The sequence below is a fragment of the Mirounga angustirostris genome, unplaced genomic scaffold (assembly GCF_029215605.1).
Source record: "Mirounga angustirostris isolate CCGP_5_RB_7025 unplaced genomic scaffold, mMirAng1.0.hap1 SCAF_4, whole genome shotgun sequence".
NCBI classification, from domain to species: domain Eukaryota; kingdom Metazoa; phylum Chordata; class Mammalia; order Carnivora; family Phocidae; genus Mirounga; species Mirounga angustirostris.
The window spans coordinates 170,137,022-170,149,160 of NW_026991712.1; the positions used below are offsets into that span (position 1 = coordinate 170,137,022).

The following is a 12,139-nucleotide window of genomic DNA, read 5'->3' on the forward strand; positions in this document are numbered from 1 at the left end:
CCCACAGGATGTGTGTATACACTGCGTTCAGCCCACCGTGTGCCAGCGAGCCCTGTAGGAGCTGGAATACATCGGCAAACAAAAGACCAAGATTCCCGACTCTTTCGAAGATTACACTCTAATACGGTAGACAGAAAATAAACTAAATGATGTGGTCTTATAAGGTCAGTGATGCTTAAAAGTATGTGGGAGGGTAAGGGATTGGAAGTGCTGGGGTATGTGACTTTAAAAAGTCAGGGTGAGGGGTGCCTGGGTGGCTCAGTTGGTTAAGCAACTGCCTTCGGCTCAGGTCATGATCCTGGAGTCCCTGGATCGAGTCCCGCATCGGGCTCCCTGCTCGGCGGGGAGTCTGCTTCTCCCTCTGCCCCTCCCCCCTCTCATGCTCTCTCTCTCTCTCAAATAAATAAATAAAATCTTAAAAAAAAAAAAAAGGGTGAACCTCATCCAAAGGGTGACATTTGATCCAACAAAGACACAAAGGCAGTGACTAGCAAGCCCTGCGATGTCTGGGGAAAGAGCTTCTGGGCAGAAGGAATCTGCTGATGGGCACATGCTCTCAGCAGGCATGGCTGGGGGGACACGTGTGCCTGAGGGTGTCTGGCTCGCCTGGCACAGTCGTGTGCGCTCGCCACTGCTGGTCTGCAACACGCACGGGCGTGAGATGTAGGAGAGCGTGAGCCACGAGGTCCCAGCCCGGGCTGCCATTTCTGGAGTCTCACTCCAGGCCAGGCACTAAGCCCAAGTCCTCACGGTCACTACCTCTCACTTCATCCTTGAGAGAAGAGCGGTTATTATTTCCACTTTACAGACAAGGAAGCTGGTGCCAGAGAGGTCGAACAGGTGTGGCTGGCTCCAGGGCCATTCCTGTTAACCCCTGCGCCCTCCGGCCCCTGCGTGTCCTGTACGTGTTTGTGGCGGGGCACATTTGGCATGCGACCCTTTGTGCTTCTGTGCATTTACCATTTTGTGGAGGCCTAGGGCGGCATAGCAGTGTGGCGAGGGTATATTTTCTTGATGTACACGACACCAGCCGTGGCTGGTGGTGACTACGTCAGAGGCCCATGGTGGCAGCAGGTATGCCTGTGGGCGTGTTTGGGGGTGCTGCAGGGTTTCTGGGTGTGAGAAAAACAGTGACTCAGTGGCCGGCATTGTTCTCGCAGGGACAGTTCCTGCAGCCGTCTTAAGATGCCAGGACAGGGGCGCCTGGGTGGCTCAGTCGTTAAGCGTCTGCCTTCGGCTCAGGTCATGATCCCAGGGTCCTGGGATCGAGCCCCGCATCGGGCTCCCTGCTCAGCGGGAAGCCTGCTTCTCCCTTTCCCACTCCCCCTGCTTGTGTTCCCTCTCTCACTGTCTCTCTCTCTCTGTCAAATAAATAAATAAAATCTTTAAAAACAACAACAAAAAAAGATGCCAGGACAGGCAGAAATCAAGAACTGGGAATCAGAGCCAGAGAGGGGAAAGCTGAGGGAGGAAAGCCCACCCCTCCCACCCCACAGGGCTCCCCCAGCCACAGTCCACCCGCCCCTTATGGGCCACGGTGGGTGGGGGAGCTCAAAGGGAGAAGAGGCACTGCTGTGAACTTTGGGGAGCAGAAGACATGCCCTCGGCCAGCGACATGTCCCGCGCTTTCCACCCGTCTCCATGCTTCCAGCCCCGGGAGGCTGACCTCTGCGGGCTGTGCATCAATGGCTCCCTTGTTCTCAGCCTTCCTGTCGCGTTCAGCCAATGAGAGGAGACGGAAAGGAGGAGAATGGGGTGTTTATTCCGCCTGTTCCCTCCCCACCAGGCTGCATGGCTGGCTGCATCTCTCAGCCAGAGGCCACTGCTCCTGTCGAGGCGCACCCCTCCCCCTGGGAAAGGCTCCCCACTCTTGCTAGCCCCAGAGAGCTGCACCATCCCTTGGTCGGTTCTTAAGCCCACCGTTTTGGAAATAATCCCTTTTGAAATCTCTTCCCAGTTTGAGGGTGCCCTGTGTCCTGCTGGGGCCCTGACTGACACACAGGCCCCCGTCGTCACCAGCAGTCACACATAGTCCTCCGCGGATCAGCACGCCACCATGTTATCACAAGTGTGTGCCACCTTCTCGGGGCACAGTCCCATCCCCCAGCTCCCTCATCACATCCTTCACTGGGGGAGACTTCGTGCAGAGGGGCAGCCTGGAGCCAGATCAAGGGGGAAGCAGTCTGCCAGTCAGTCAACAGGGCCAGACTGCCAACCAAAACTACACGGAAGCTGCTCAGGGAACTGCCAACCTAAAGAGTCATGAGAGACACGCACAAAGGAAAGGCAGTAGGGACACTTGCAAAGTAAACCTCAAAATCACATGCCTTTGTCTCACATTATTGAAATTTATTCTTCCTGAATGTATAAATCAGGGGACTGAGTCAATAGACATTCATTTTGCAGAATACAAGTTCTGGGTTGTGTGTGAGTAAATGTGCCCCCCCCCTTTCCCTTTATTATCAGGATATTTGAATAAATATGCTCCCTTTTTTCATTTAAAACTTTGCTTTGAATTTTTATGTTGCTACCACCTCTCCCTGAGAAAGAGGTGCCCCTCCCCCTGGAGCCAGCAGCTGATCATCTTTCTGAGGGGCCACAGGCACAACCCTAGTCAGAGAGGACAAGGACAGTGGGGAAGGGAAACAGGGATTTCTCAGACCAACGTTTCCCCTCAAATAGGCCTCCCAGCGTTGTCAGAGTGAGAAGCCATGACATCAACCAAAATGGGGACCCCAGCTGCACTGTGACTTAAGAACGACGACTGTATTTTAAAAGAAATCCCTTTCATTTTCACATTGGGAATGTTTGCTGCTTTCTTAAATAATCTGGTTGCATCTCAGAGGACCTGTCGTAACATTTCCAAGCATACAGTGTCAGCCAAAATCAAATGTGGCTTAGATAAGGAGATTCAGAGTATAGGCGCCTTCCCCAGAACCCAGCACCTTGCTACCATTGAATGCAAGGCCCCTGTGAAGGGAGGACGGTGCCAAGATCGTATGGGATCAATTCGGTTGTGTAAGGTTGCGGGACGTCTTCCTGAAGGAGATGCCCGGGGCAGGAGCAGAATCCAGGAGTCCAGATTGGTAGAGTGGAGGCTCTGAGGATCTGGGAGGAGCTGGAAAGAATCATTTCAAGAGCTTTAATTACCTCCTTCCCACAGCCACCTAGCCCCACCCAAACCCTTCAACATCTGCCTCAAGAGGGGCCATGGTGGAGAGAAGGTACAGGCAATATTATGAAGCAGGGTTCCACTGGCTCCTGCCCTGGAAGGGATGGGGGCTCCTGGGATAAGCAGAGGTTCCCTTGGGCCTTTGTCCTTGGCTGGGATCCCCATTGGTCTGAGCAGCTGGAATGGAATGTTCCTGGGAAGAAAGCCTGCCCCTCCTCCACCTCTCCCCTTATGGAATTCCCCAGGGCCCACAGTAGGGGGGAGAAGGAGGATCGGTTCCAGGGATTCCTGATATGGCGATGCTCTGGGGAAGCAAAGGCCCAGGCTGCCTGGGGGCTCTGTCCTAGCAGTCTCTCCTGGGTTAGGCAGATTGGCTCTATCAAACATTTATGAATCTCCACTATGTGCCAGGTGCTTAGTGTGACCTCTCATTCAACAGTCAAGTTATCTCCTCTCCAGTTGCCCAATAAGACACACCACACACACACACACACAGGAAACTGGCCCAGAGAAGGGAAGTCATTTGCCCAAGGTCTTCCAGCTGAGAAGTTACATGCAAACACTGAATCCCAGATGTCTTATTCCAAGCTTGGGGCACTTTCTGCCTCCACCATGGAGTCTGTCCTCCTTCTCCTCTGCCATCCAAGGCTCTCTGCTCTCCTTGGCACCAAACATTCCAGCCAGGTAGGCAGGGAGAGGAGGAAGCCCTCCAAGGCAAGCCCAGGCCCTGAGCATCGTTGGCCTGCCCTTGCCGGAAGCCAGATGTGCTGACTCAGTCTGACTCACCCCCCAGAGCCCAGACAACCAGGGTGGGGAGCCAGCTTCTGGGGGTGTGCCCAGACCTTGGTGGTGGTGATTGGGGAGGGGGGTGCACCTTCTGCCACCCTTCCAGCATCTCATCACATCCCTCCCAGATCTGAGGACCAGGGGTCACGGTACTCAGACTTAAAGGGTAAGAACCCGGAAACCCCCCAAATGGAGTCCTTACTAGCCTGATAAATGAAAAGCCACATAGACTAATGTTTAAAGGACCCCTCATTTACAGGTTCTAGGTCCTTGGGCAAGTCACCTGCCCTACCTGATCCTCAGTTTCCTCATCCATGGAAATGGGGATAATAACCCCTACTTTGCAGAGTAGCTGGGAGGATTATAACAGATAAAGGGTGTAAAGTGCTCAGCACAGTGCCCAGCATGGAGGTGGTTAATATATTCCAGAACCAAGGAACCTGGCCAGGGTTCGGTCAAGGACTAATGGAGGAAGAAATAGGCTGGAGATCTCCCAAATTTCCCCAGTGCCTCCTCCCCCTGGCGGTAAAGCAGGGAGCCTCTCTTTTATCTCTGAGAAGCCTGGGCTACTGGGTTTTCTCTAGGGACCTGGCAGGAGGGAAAGATGGGGGAGGCCTCCTCAAGACTGCCCACTACGGGTTTGGGGCACCGTAGCTGTGACCTGTTTAAGCTTCATCTCTAGGAAGCCAACCTGGCCCCCAGGTGGCTGCAGAATGTGATGTTCCGATCAATCATCAGTGTAACATCTCTGAGGAGCGAAATGACTACAGCCTTTCACTCAGACGGTGACCGCCCACAGGGGCAACATTTTTGCAGTTAAGTCTTTCTTGATGGACCTTCCTCCGGGGTCCGGGGCCGGGCCCAACCACAGGCCCAAACTTGCGCCCCTTCTCTGAATGACCGCCACGCCCCGCTCGTTCCGCCAGACCCTTAAAACTCAAGGCCTAGCAAGGCTGGACAGGACGGGAGGGGGCTGGTCGGGGGCGGGGACCCCGGGGACCCCAGGGACCAAGCCTGCTCCAGGCCACGCCCCCACGCCCCGGGAAGCAGCCCCACACTGCCCTCTGGTGGCGCCGCCCAGAGACGCCTTCACTGGGCTAGGGCCCTCCAAAAGAGGGAAGGGCTTATCCAGGGGAGGGGCAAGTTCTAAATTAGAACCCTGAACTCCCTCCCAGCCCCAAACGCTGGCCTGAAGGATGGCTCCTGTTCTCATTTCCCTTTGCTGAAATCCCAGATTCACTGCTGGCCATCGAAGTTCTCAAGACCCCCAGGGCTGGGGCCATCAAGAAAGTGTTCAGGAATCTGGGGCGGGGCGGGACGAGGCGGGGAGTGGGGGGCATGTCAGTCACCAGTCCAGGGTCTATGGTTATTTGTGAAGGCCTAAAAATAGCCCTCCAACAACACAACTTGCCCAGCCCCAGAGGGTCTCCTGGGATAGTGACTGCCAGGGAAGGCTGCCTGGAGGAGGGCTGGGACACGAACCCGTAAGAGAAGAGCCCCCTCTGAAATCAGTGCTCCTTCTTGAGCCCCTGGACTGAGTAGATAACAGTGTTTGTTGACTGAGGAGAAAACGGAGCGTCCTAGAGGGGGCTGGGTGGGCCAGACAGGGGTGGGAAAGTGACTTTTATTAGTTGGCCGAGGAGTAGTGGGCAGAGTACTGAACTATGAGCTGGGGTTCAAGTCACTAAGCACCGTGTTCCCCAGGTCAAGGCCCTTGGTGAGAGGCAGTGGGACATCTAGAAGGGGGGAAGGGGGACAGAGCCACCTGTGACACTAGGACCAATCTCCATCTCCCACACACATGCATCACTTTCTCCAGCAAGAGCCATCTCTAATTCCGCACTCCCTGCCCCCTCCAAATCAGGACAAAGCTGATGATAATAAATCCCAGAGAAAGGCAACACTATGATGGCACAGAGCACTTTACACCATTAGCTAAAAGCTTCTCTGGACCAAGTGCCTCTCTCCTGTACAACGCAGAAAACCAACAGTACTGGCTGCATCCCAGCGCCGCAGCTTGAGCTCCTGTCACCTCCAGGAAGTCCTTTTTCTCTTTGGGCCTCTAGACCCCGCATGAACTGAGTAGCTTCAGAAGGTTCTCCCTCTCCACGGAGGCCAGAGGATGCCAGGGCCCCTCACTGCTCTCTCAGACTCCCTGAGACCTCCTCCTGGACTGCCCTTCCCCAGCTCAGAATGGGGTTTGGAAAAGCCTGGATGTTAGAAACCAGCCCCAAAGTTTGGTACCTGAGGAGAGGAAGAGGAAGGGCTGATGAGAGTTGGGGGAGGGCCCTTGGGGCTCTGCCTTTCAGAACAATGCACCTGACCCTCAAAACTCTAGGATTCAAGCAGATTCCTGGGACTCTGATGTTCTCATCCTATTCTCTTTTCCCTATTTCCAAGCCCTGACATGAGGAAGGACAGCTATGTTCAGAGAGGGACTGAGGACACTGGCCCAGAGAGGAGGCGGAGTTGTTCTAGGTCACACAGCAGACAGGCTGGACAGCTCTCTGTAGCCCTGCCCCTGGGCAGGGAGGAGACACAAGGGAAGGACACACACAGGACTGGGACCTAGTTCTGTCCAGTGCTGGCATGTGACCTTAACACTCTGTAAAATGAGGACTTTAAATCAGCTCCTGGCTCCACCAGTAAAAGCAGTGCCTGTTTGTAGGTGTGATTTAAAAGAATAAGCAAAAAATAAAATAAAATAAAAATAAAAATAAATAAAAGAATAAAGCATTCCTCCGTGACTTAAGGAGGAAGAAGACCTCTGCCCTGTGTTAACCTCACTACAGCCCTTCCCAGAAGTGAGGACAACCACTTCGTGGACTGACGAGGGAGGCTGCAGTCCAATCAGCAGATGAGCAGCAAAGCAGCAGCCAGGCAATTCACAGCTGTGGGGGTTCCTGAAGGGCATGTGGACAGGAAGAGAAGTCAATCTCATTCCAGATCTGGCCCTTTAAGGCCCCCCTTTCTAGAAGCAGATGACATACCTGCCCCCTTGGGGCCCATTAAAGGATGTAACCTGGCTTCATCCCTGGCAGAGCCATCTTAGAGACAGGTTGGGAGGGGGGCCCCTAGGAGAGCAGGTGAGGCGTTAGGGACTTACTAAACACCCCACCCTGGTTATCTAAGTCAAGATGTACTCTTGGCAAAACTGCTTGAGAGCATAAGAAAAGATCTGTCTCCTAGAAGTGGACGGGCCTAAGGATGATGGAAACAAATCCTCAACCTCTCTGGGATGCCATCCCCTCAAATGGGAAACAGGGGCTTAGGAGAGAATTCAGTGGTACATCGTTGGCCCAGTCCCCACCCCATCCTGGGACCTCATTATTCTGTCCTCCCCGAAGGTGTGGAGCTGGGCAGTGCCAGAAAGCCAGCAGTCTCAAGGGCAAGGCTCTTCTTACAGCCACAATGGACCCAGGAAAGGCAAAGCGGGGTGGGGGGGGGGAGGGCGTGGAGGAGGCCTGCGTCAGTGCAGGTTCCAACTAGTAAAAGTTTGCGGGCAAACCCCTCCTGGAATCTGAGCATCTTCAATTTATCCAACTCTATAACGGGGACTTGGATCGCTTCTCGGCCTTTTGGCTAAGATCAAGTGTAGTATAATGGGCACTTGGTGCTACCATCTCACTCCCCAGGAGGGCTGGGAGAGACAGTTACAAAGTGGCCAGCTTTATTAGGGACCCAGCGGACTCCAGAAGCCCCAGGGAAGGGAGATCCGGGGCCCGGCACCACCCCGGCCCGCCCCCTCAGATGCACCAGCCGCCAAGACCGCACCTCAGCCTCCTTTACTGGGCCCCTGGCCCCCCGACTGTTTCTTCTTGGGGTCCATCAGTCCTTCCATCCGCGTCGGTGACGCCGTCCATCCAGCCGACGTCCCAGTCCGTCGGTCGGCCCCTCGGCGATGGCCTGTCGGGGGTGGCCAGGGGTCCCGGCGCTGAGGTCAGCGCTGGGGGGAGGCGGGGCCGCGGGGCGGGCTTCGGCGGAAGGGCGAGTCGGGCTCGGGGCCGTGGCCCCGCCGCAGGCGCCCGGCGCCCCAGGGCACGCAGCCACCCAGGCCTAACGCCGAGGCGAGCAGCGCGGGCGGGCGGCCGCGGCGGCCGCGGCGCGGGCCCTTCTTGAGGCGCGAGCCGTGCGCCGCCAGGTAGAGCTCGGCCTGCGCCACGCCGCCGCTGAGGCGGCCCAGGCTCTCGGCGCGGTGCGCCAGGCGCAGCTCGGCCGCCAGGAAGACGCGGTGCAGCTGCAGCACACGGCTCTCCAGCTCCGACACCAGGCGCCGGTGGCCCTCCACCTCCAGCAGTCGCCGCCGCGCTTCGGCCAGCTCCAGCGCGCGGCCCCCGGCTCCCGCCGCCGCCGCCGCGCCCCCTGCCGGCCCGGTGCCCCCCGCGCCTCCGTTAGCGCCCTGGCGCCAGCGCTGCAGCTCCTGCCCCTCCGCCGAGCCCGCCCACGCCGGGGCCGCGTAGGCCGGCGGCGAGACCTGAGCCGGGGTCGGAGTCAAGGTCGGAGTCGGGGGCGAGGGCTGAGGGGACGACAGGAGCTCCCGGGGCGGCGGCGGCGGGGACCCCGGTTCCGCGGTCCCTTCCTGGGCCCCCGGGCCGCAGGCGCTGATGCGGCAGCCCGGCATCCCCCGCCCCCCGGCGGCCCGCAGCTGTCTGTCCGCGGGTGTGGCCAGCTGCCCCCGCGAGGGGAGGACCGACGCCGCGCACGCGAGAGCGATGCAGCGGCAGCCCCCGCGCGCGCGGCGGGTGCGTCTTATAGCACACGGGGCGGAGCGATGGGCAGCACAGCCAGTCAGAGACTGGCATGCCTGAACCCGCCTCGGCGGCCCCGCCTTCTCAGGACCCTGCCCAAACCCTGCAGGTCCCTGGTCCTTCGTTCAGCTCTGCCCTCGCCCCCCCCGCCCCCCGTCCCGAGGCTTCCGGTCCCCATCCACCTTCCCCCCCCCAGTTTGGGGTGGAAAGAGGACCGCGTCTACTTTGGTCTGGTCCCTGAGTCATAAGCTCTGGTAGATGATGCTTAGAAATCATGGACTCCAGTCACCTCGCGGCGAAGGGTGGGGCGGGGCCTGAGGCCACACTGTGTGCCAGTGAGAGTCTGGACTAGAACTCAGGAGACTTGACTCCTTGGGCAGTGCTCCTCCCCCTACGGCACGCTGCCCCTTGGCCCAATCGGTTCTGCCTGGGCTGGGCCACAAGTCTCGCCAGGACCCCTTCTCCAATCTCCCTGGGTCACAGCAATTGCACTACTGGGTATTTACCCCAAAGACACAGATGTAGTGAAAAGAAGGGCCATATGCACCCCAATGTTCATAGCAGCAATGTCCACAATAGCCAAACTGTAGAAAGAGCCGAGATGCCCCTCAACAGATGAATGGATAAAGAAGATGTGGTCCATATATACAATGGAATATTACTCAGCCATCAGAAAGGATGAATACCCAACTTTTACATCAACATGGATGGGACTGGAGGAGATTATGCTAAGTGAAATAAGTCAAGCAGAGAAAGTCAATTATCATATGGTTTCACTTATTTGTGGAACATAAGGAATAACTTGGAGGACATTAGGAGAAGGAAGGGAAAAATGGGCAGGGGGAATTGGAGGGAGAGATGAACCATGAGAGACTATGGACCTGAGAAACAAACAGGGTTTTAGAGGGGAGGGGGGAGGGGGGATTTGTTAGCCCGGTGATGGGTATTAAGGAGGGCACGTACTGCATGGAGCACTGGGTGTTATACGAAAACAATGGATCGTGGATCACTACCTCAAAAACTAATGATGTATTGGGCGCCTGGGTGGCTCAGATGGTTAAGCGTCTGCCTTCGGCTCAGGTCGTGATCCCAGGGTCCTGGGATCGAGTCCCGCATCGGGCTCCCTGCTTCTTGGGAGCCTGCTTCTCTCTCTCTGTCTCTCATGAATAAATAAATAAAATCTTTAAAAAAAAAAAACTAATGATGTATTGTATGGTGACTAACATAACATAATAAAATTAAAAACTACAAAAAAAAAAACAATCTCCCTGGGTCAGTGGAGAGGTTAGTATAGAGGGGTGCCTGACGTCCCAGTGGAGATCTGGCCTGGTTGGTTCCCCGCCAAGGAAGCCCTTCGCTTGCAGAACAAACCACAGCGCAGCCGCTGAGCCTGGCGCGGCTTTCGCAAAGGAGCCCAAGACCCCACCGTGTGCAAAATTCTTTCTGTGTCCTTGCTCCTGTTTGCTCCTCCCAGTAGGTAGGTATCCCCACATCTAGAAACAGAGGGGGAAACAGACCCAGAAGGTACAGTGGTGCCTTGCTCAAGGTCACATTGCAGGTCAGTGGCTGAATCTGGACCACTGAATGGGACCAGCTGGACCATTCATGCCTCTGGGAGCTCAGATACCTGGGTCTCCCATTACTGAGGGACCCTCCTTAAATGGGACTTCAGTCATCCTGGCAAAATGATAGGACTGAGTCCTGCCCATTTTTCCCTGAAGTAGAAGTGACCTACTACCTCCAAACACTGGCCCAGACACCATGGCCTTGCCTCAGTTTCCATCCACTTGAAGGTGCCAGGAGAGATGGGAGGTGTCTGTTGTGGGCGGGGGCGGGGGCTGGAGGGCCAGAAACCAGTTCTGAGACTGATTGGGAAGAACCCCAGCAAACCTTAGACTCAGAAGGGTCTGCCAAAAAGGTGTAGCCGGTGTGACTATTGCCCCAGCCTGAAGAGGAGGCTGATGGGGAAGCTGCACTCACTTGATGTTGAGGAGGAGGACTTTATGTGGAGGAGGAGGACGGTGGAGGCCCCTCCCTCTCCTCCCATGTTCTCTTAGTACTTTCAGGTGCCTTAGACTGAGTGAGTGGGTGAGAAAGCTTGGTTCCTGAGAGGCAGCTCAGACGGGGCTCAGAGAGGGGAGTGGTCCATGACGGTGTGCCAGGCTCATGAGGAAGAGGGAGGAGGACTTGGAAGGAGTGAGGAGGAGGGTGTTCAGTGACAGGGCTCAGTGGAGGAGGCGGGGAGGGGCTCCATGAGGGCAAGAAGAAGGGGTCAGTGAACATGATGGACTCAGTAAGGGGGGAGAGAACTAGTGGCCGAGCTGGTGCTGGAAGAGGCTCACAGAGGGAGAAGGGAGGATCAGCAAGGGGGATGGGGGCTCAAGGAGTCAGAGGGGCTCCATGGGGATAATGGAGGCTCAGGAGTTTCCAGATTGCCCCCAGCAAGGAGAAATGCCCTGCTAAATGGTGTCCTTTCTTTGAATGGTCTCCTTTGTGTCATCAAACCTTGGGTCCTTCTCTGTGCAGAAGCCCTCCACCCCCATCACTGTGGGTCAATTGACAGGCATGTTGCCTACATCAGGCAGATCACTGCTCCTAACTTCTGGGGGACAAATCAAGGGGAACAAGACCAGAACTTGGCCCCCATCCCCATCATCAGCCAGATCCAGAGACCCAGCCAGACCTGAGTTCAAATCGCACACAGATTGACCATTTGGGCAAATGGTTTCTCTGAATAGGAGATACTCAACCCATATTTAGTGAATGGATGAATGTTCTCTATATCCTCACAGCATCCCCAAGAGACAGGCGTCAGCAGCCTTTTCTTCCTGATAAGAAACCAACGCCCAGAGAAGTGAAGAGGTTTGTCCAAGGCCACACAGCAGATGAGTGGCCAAGAAAGAATTCAAACATGGATCTGACCCACTCCAAAGTCATCCTTCACCTCCCTGCTATTCTGATCTGTCCCCTGTTCCTATTCTCTATGGCACTTCCCACAAGTTATAGACACATATGTATTTTTTAGTTGTTCAATAGTCTCTCTCCCTAGATCAGTTTTGCTTATCATTAGAATCACCTCAAGTTAGAGTGCCTGACCCCATAAGACAGTCAATAAATGTTGGGGTGCCTGGGTGGCTCAGATGGTTAAGCGTCTGCCTTCGGCTCAGGTCATGATCCCGGGGTCCTGGGATCAAGCCCCACATCGGGCTCCTGGCTCAGCGGGGAGCCTGCTTCTCCCTCTCCCGCTCATGTTCTCTCTCTCTCTGTATCTCTGTGTCTCAAATGAATAAATAAAAAATTAAAAAAAAAAGACAGTCAATAAATGTTCATTTTAATTGAAAAATAATGCAAGGGTAGAGCTTGTTGAGAATGTAGAAACCCTTTCCCCTTCCTTCCTTCCTTCCTTCCTTCCTTCCTTCCTTCCTTCCTTCCT

At 55.7% G+C, this 12,139-nt stretch overlaps 1 protein-coding gene across 1 annotated transcript; it reads right to left on the reverse strand.

Moving 5' to 3' along the window:
• Window positions 1-369: 369 nt before the first annotated feature.
• Window positions 370-8,854, reverse strand: TRNP1 (TMF1 regulated nuclear protein 1). The gene is made up of 2 exons (XM_045898352.3): window positions 7,733-8,854; window positions 370-3,118 (listed from the first exon to the last, which is right to left on the reverse strand). The coding sequence occupies exon 1, from the start codon at window positions 8,577-8,579 to the stop codon at window positions 7,899-7,901; it is 681 nt and encodes a 226-aa protein (XP_045754308.1). The 5' UTR covers window positions 8,580-8,854; the 3' UTR covers window positions 370-3,118; window positions 7,733-7,898.
• Between the last annotated feature and the right edge of the window lie 3,285 nt (window positions 8,855-12,139).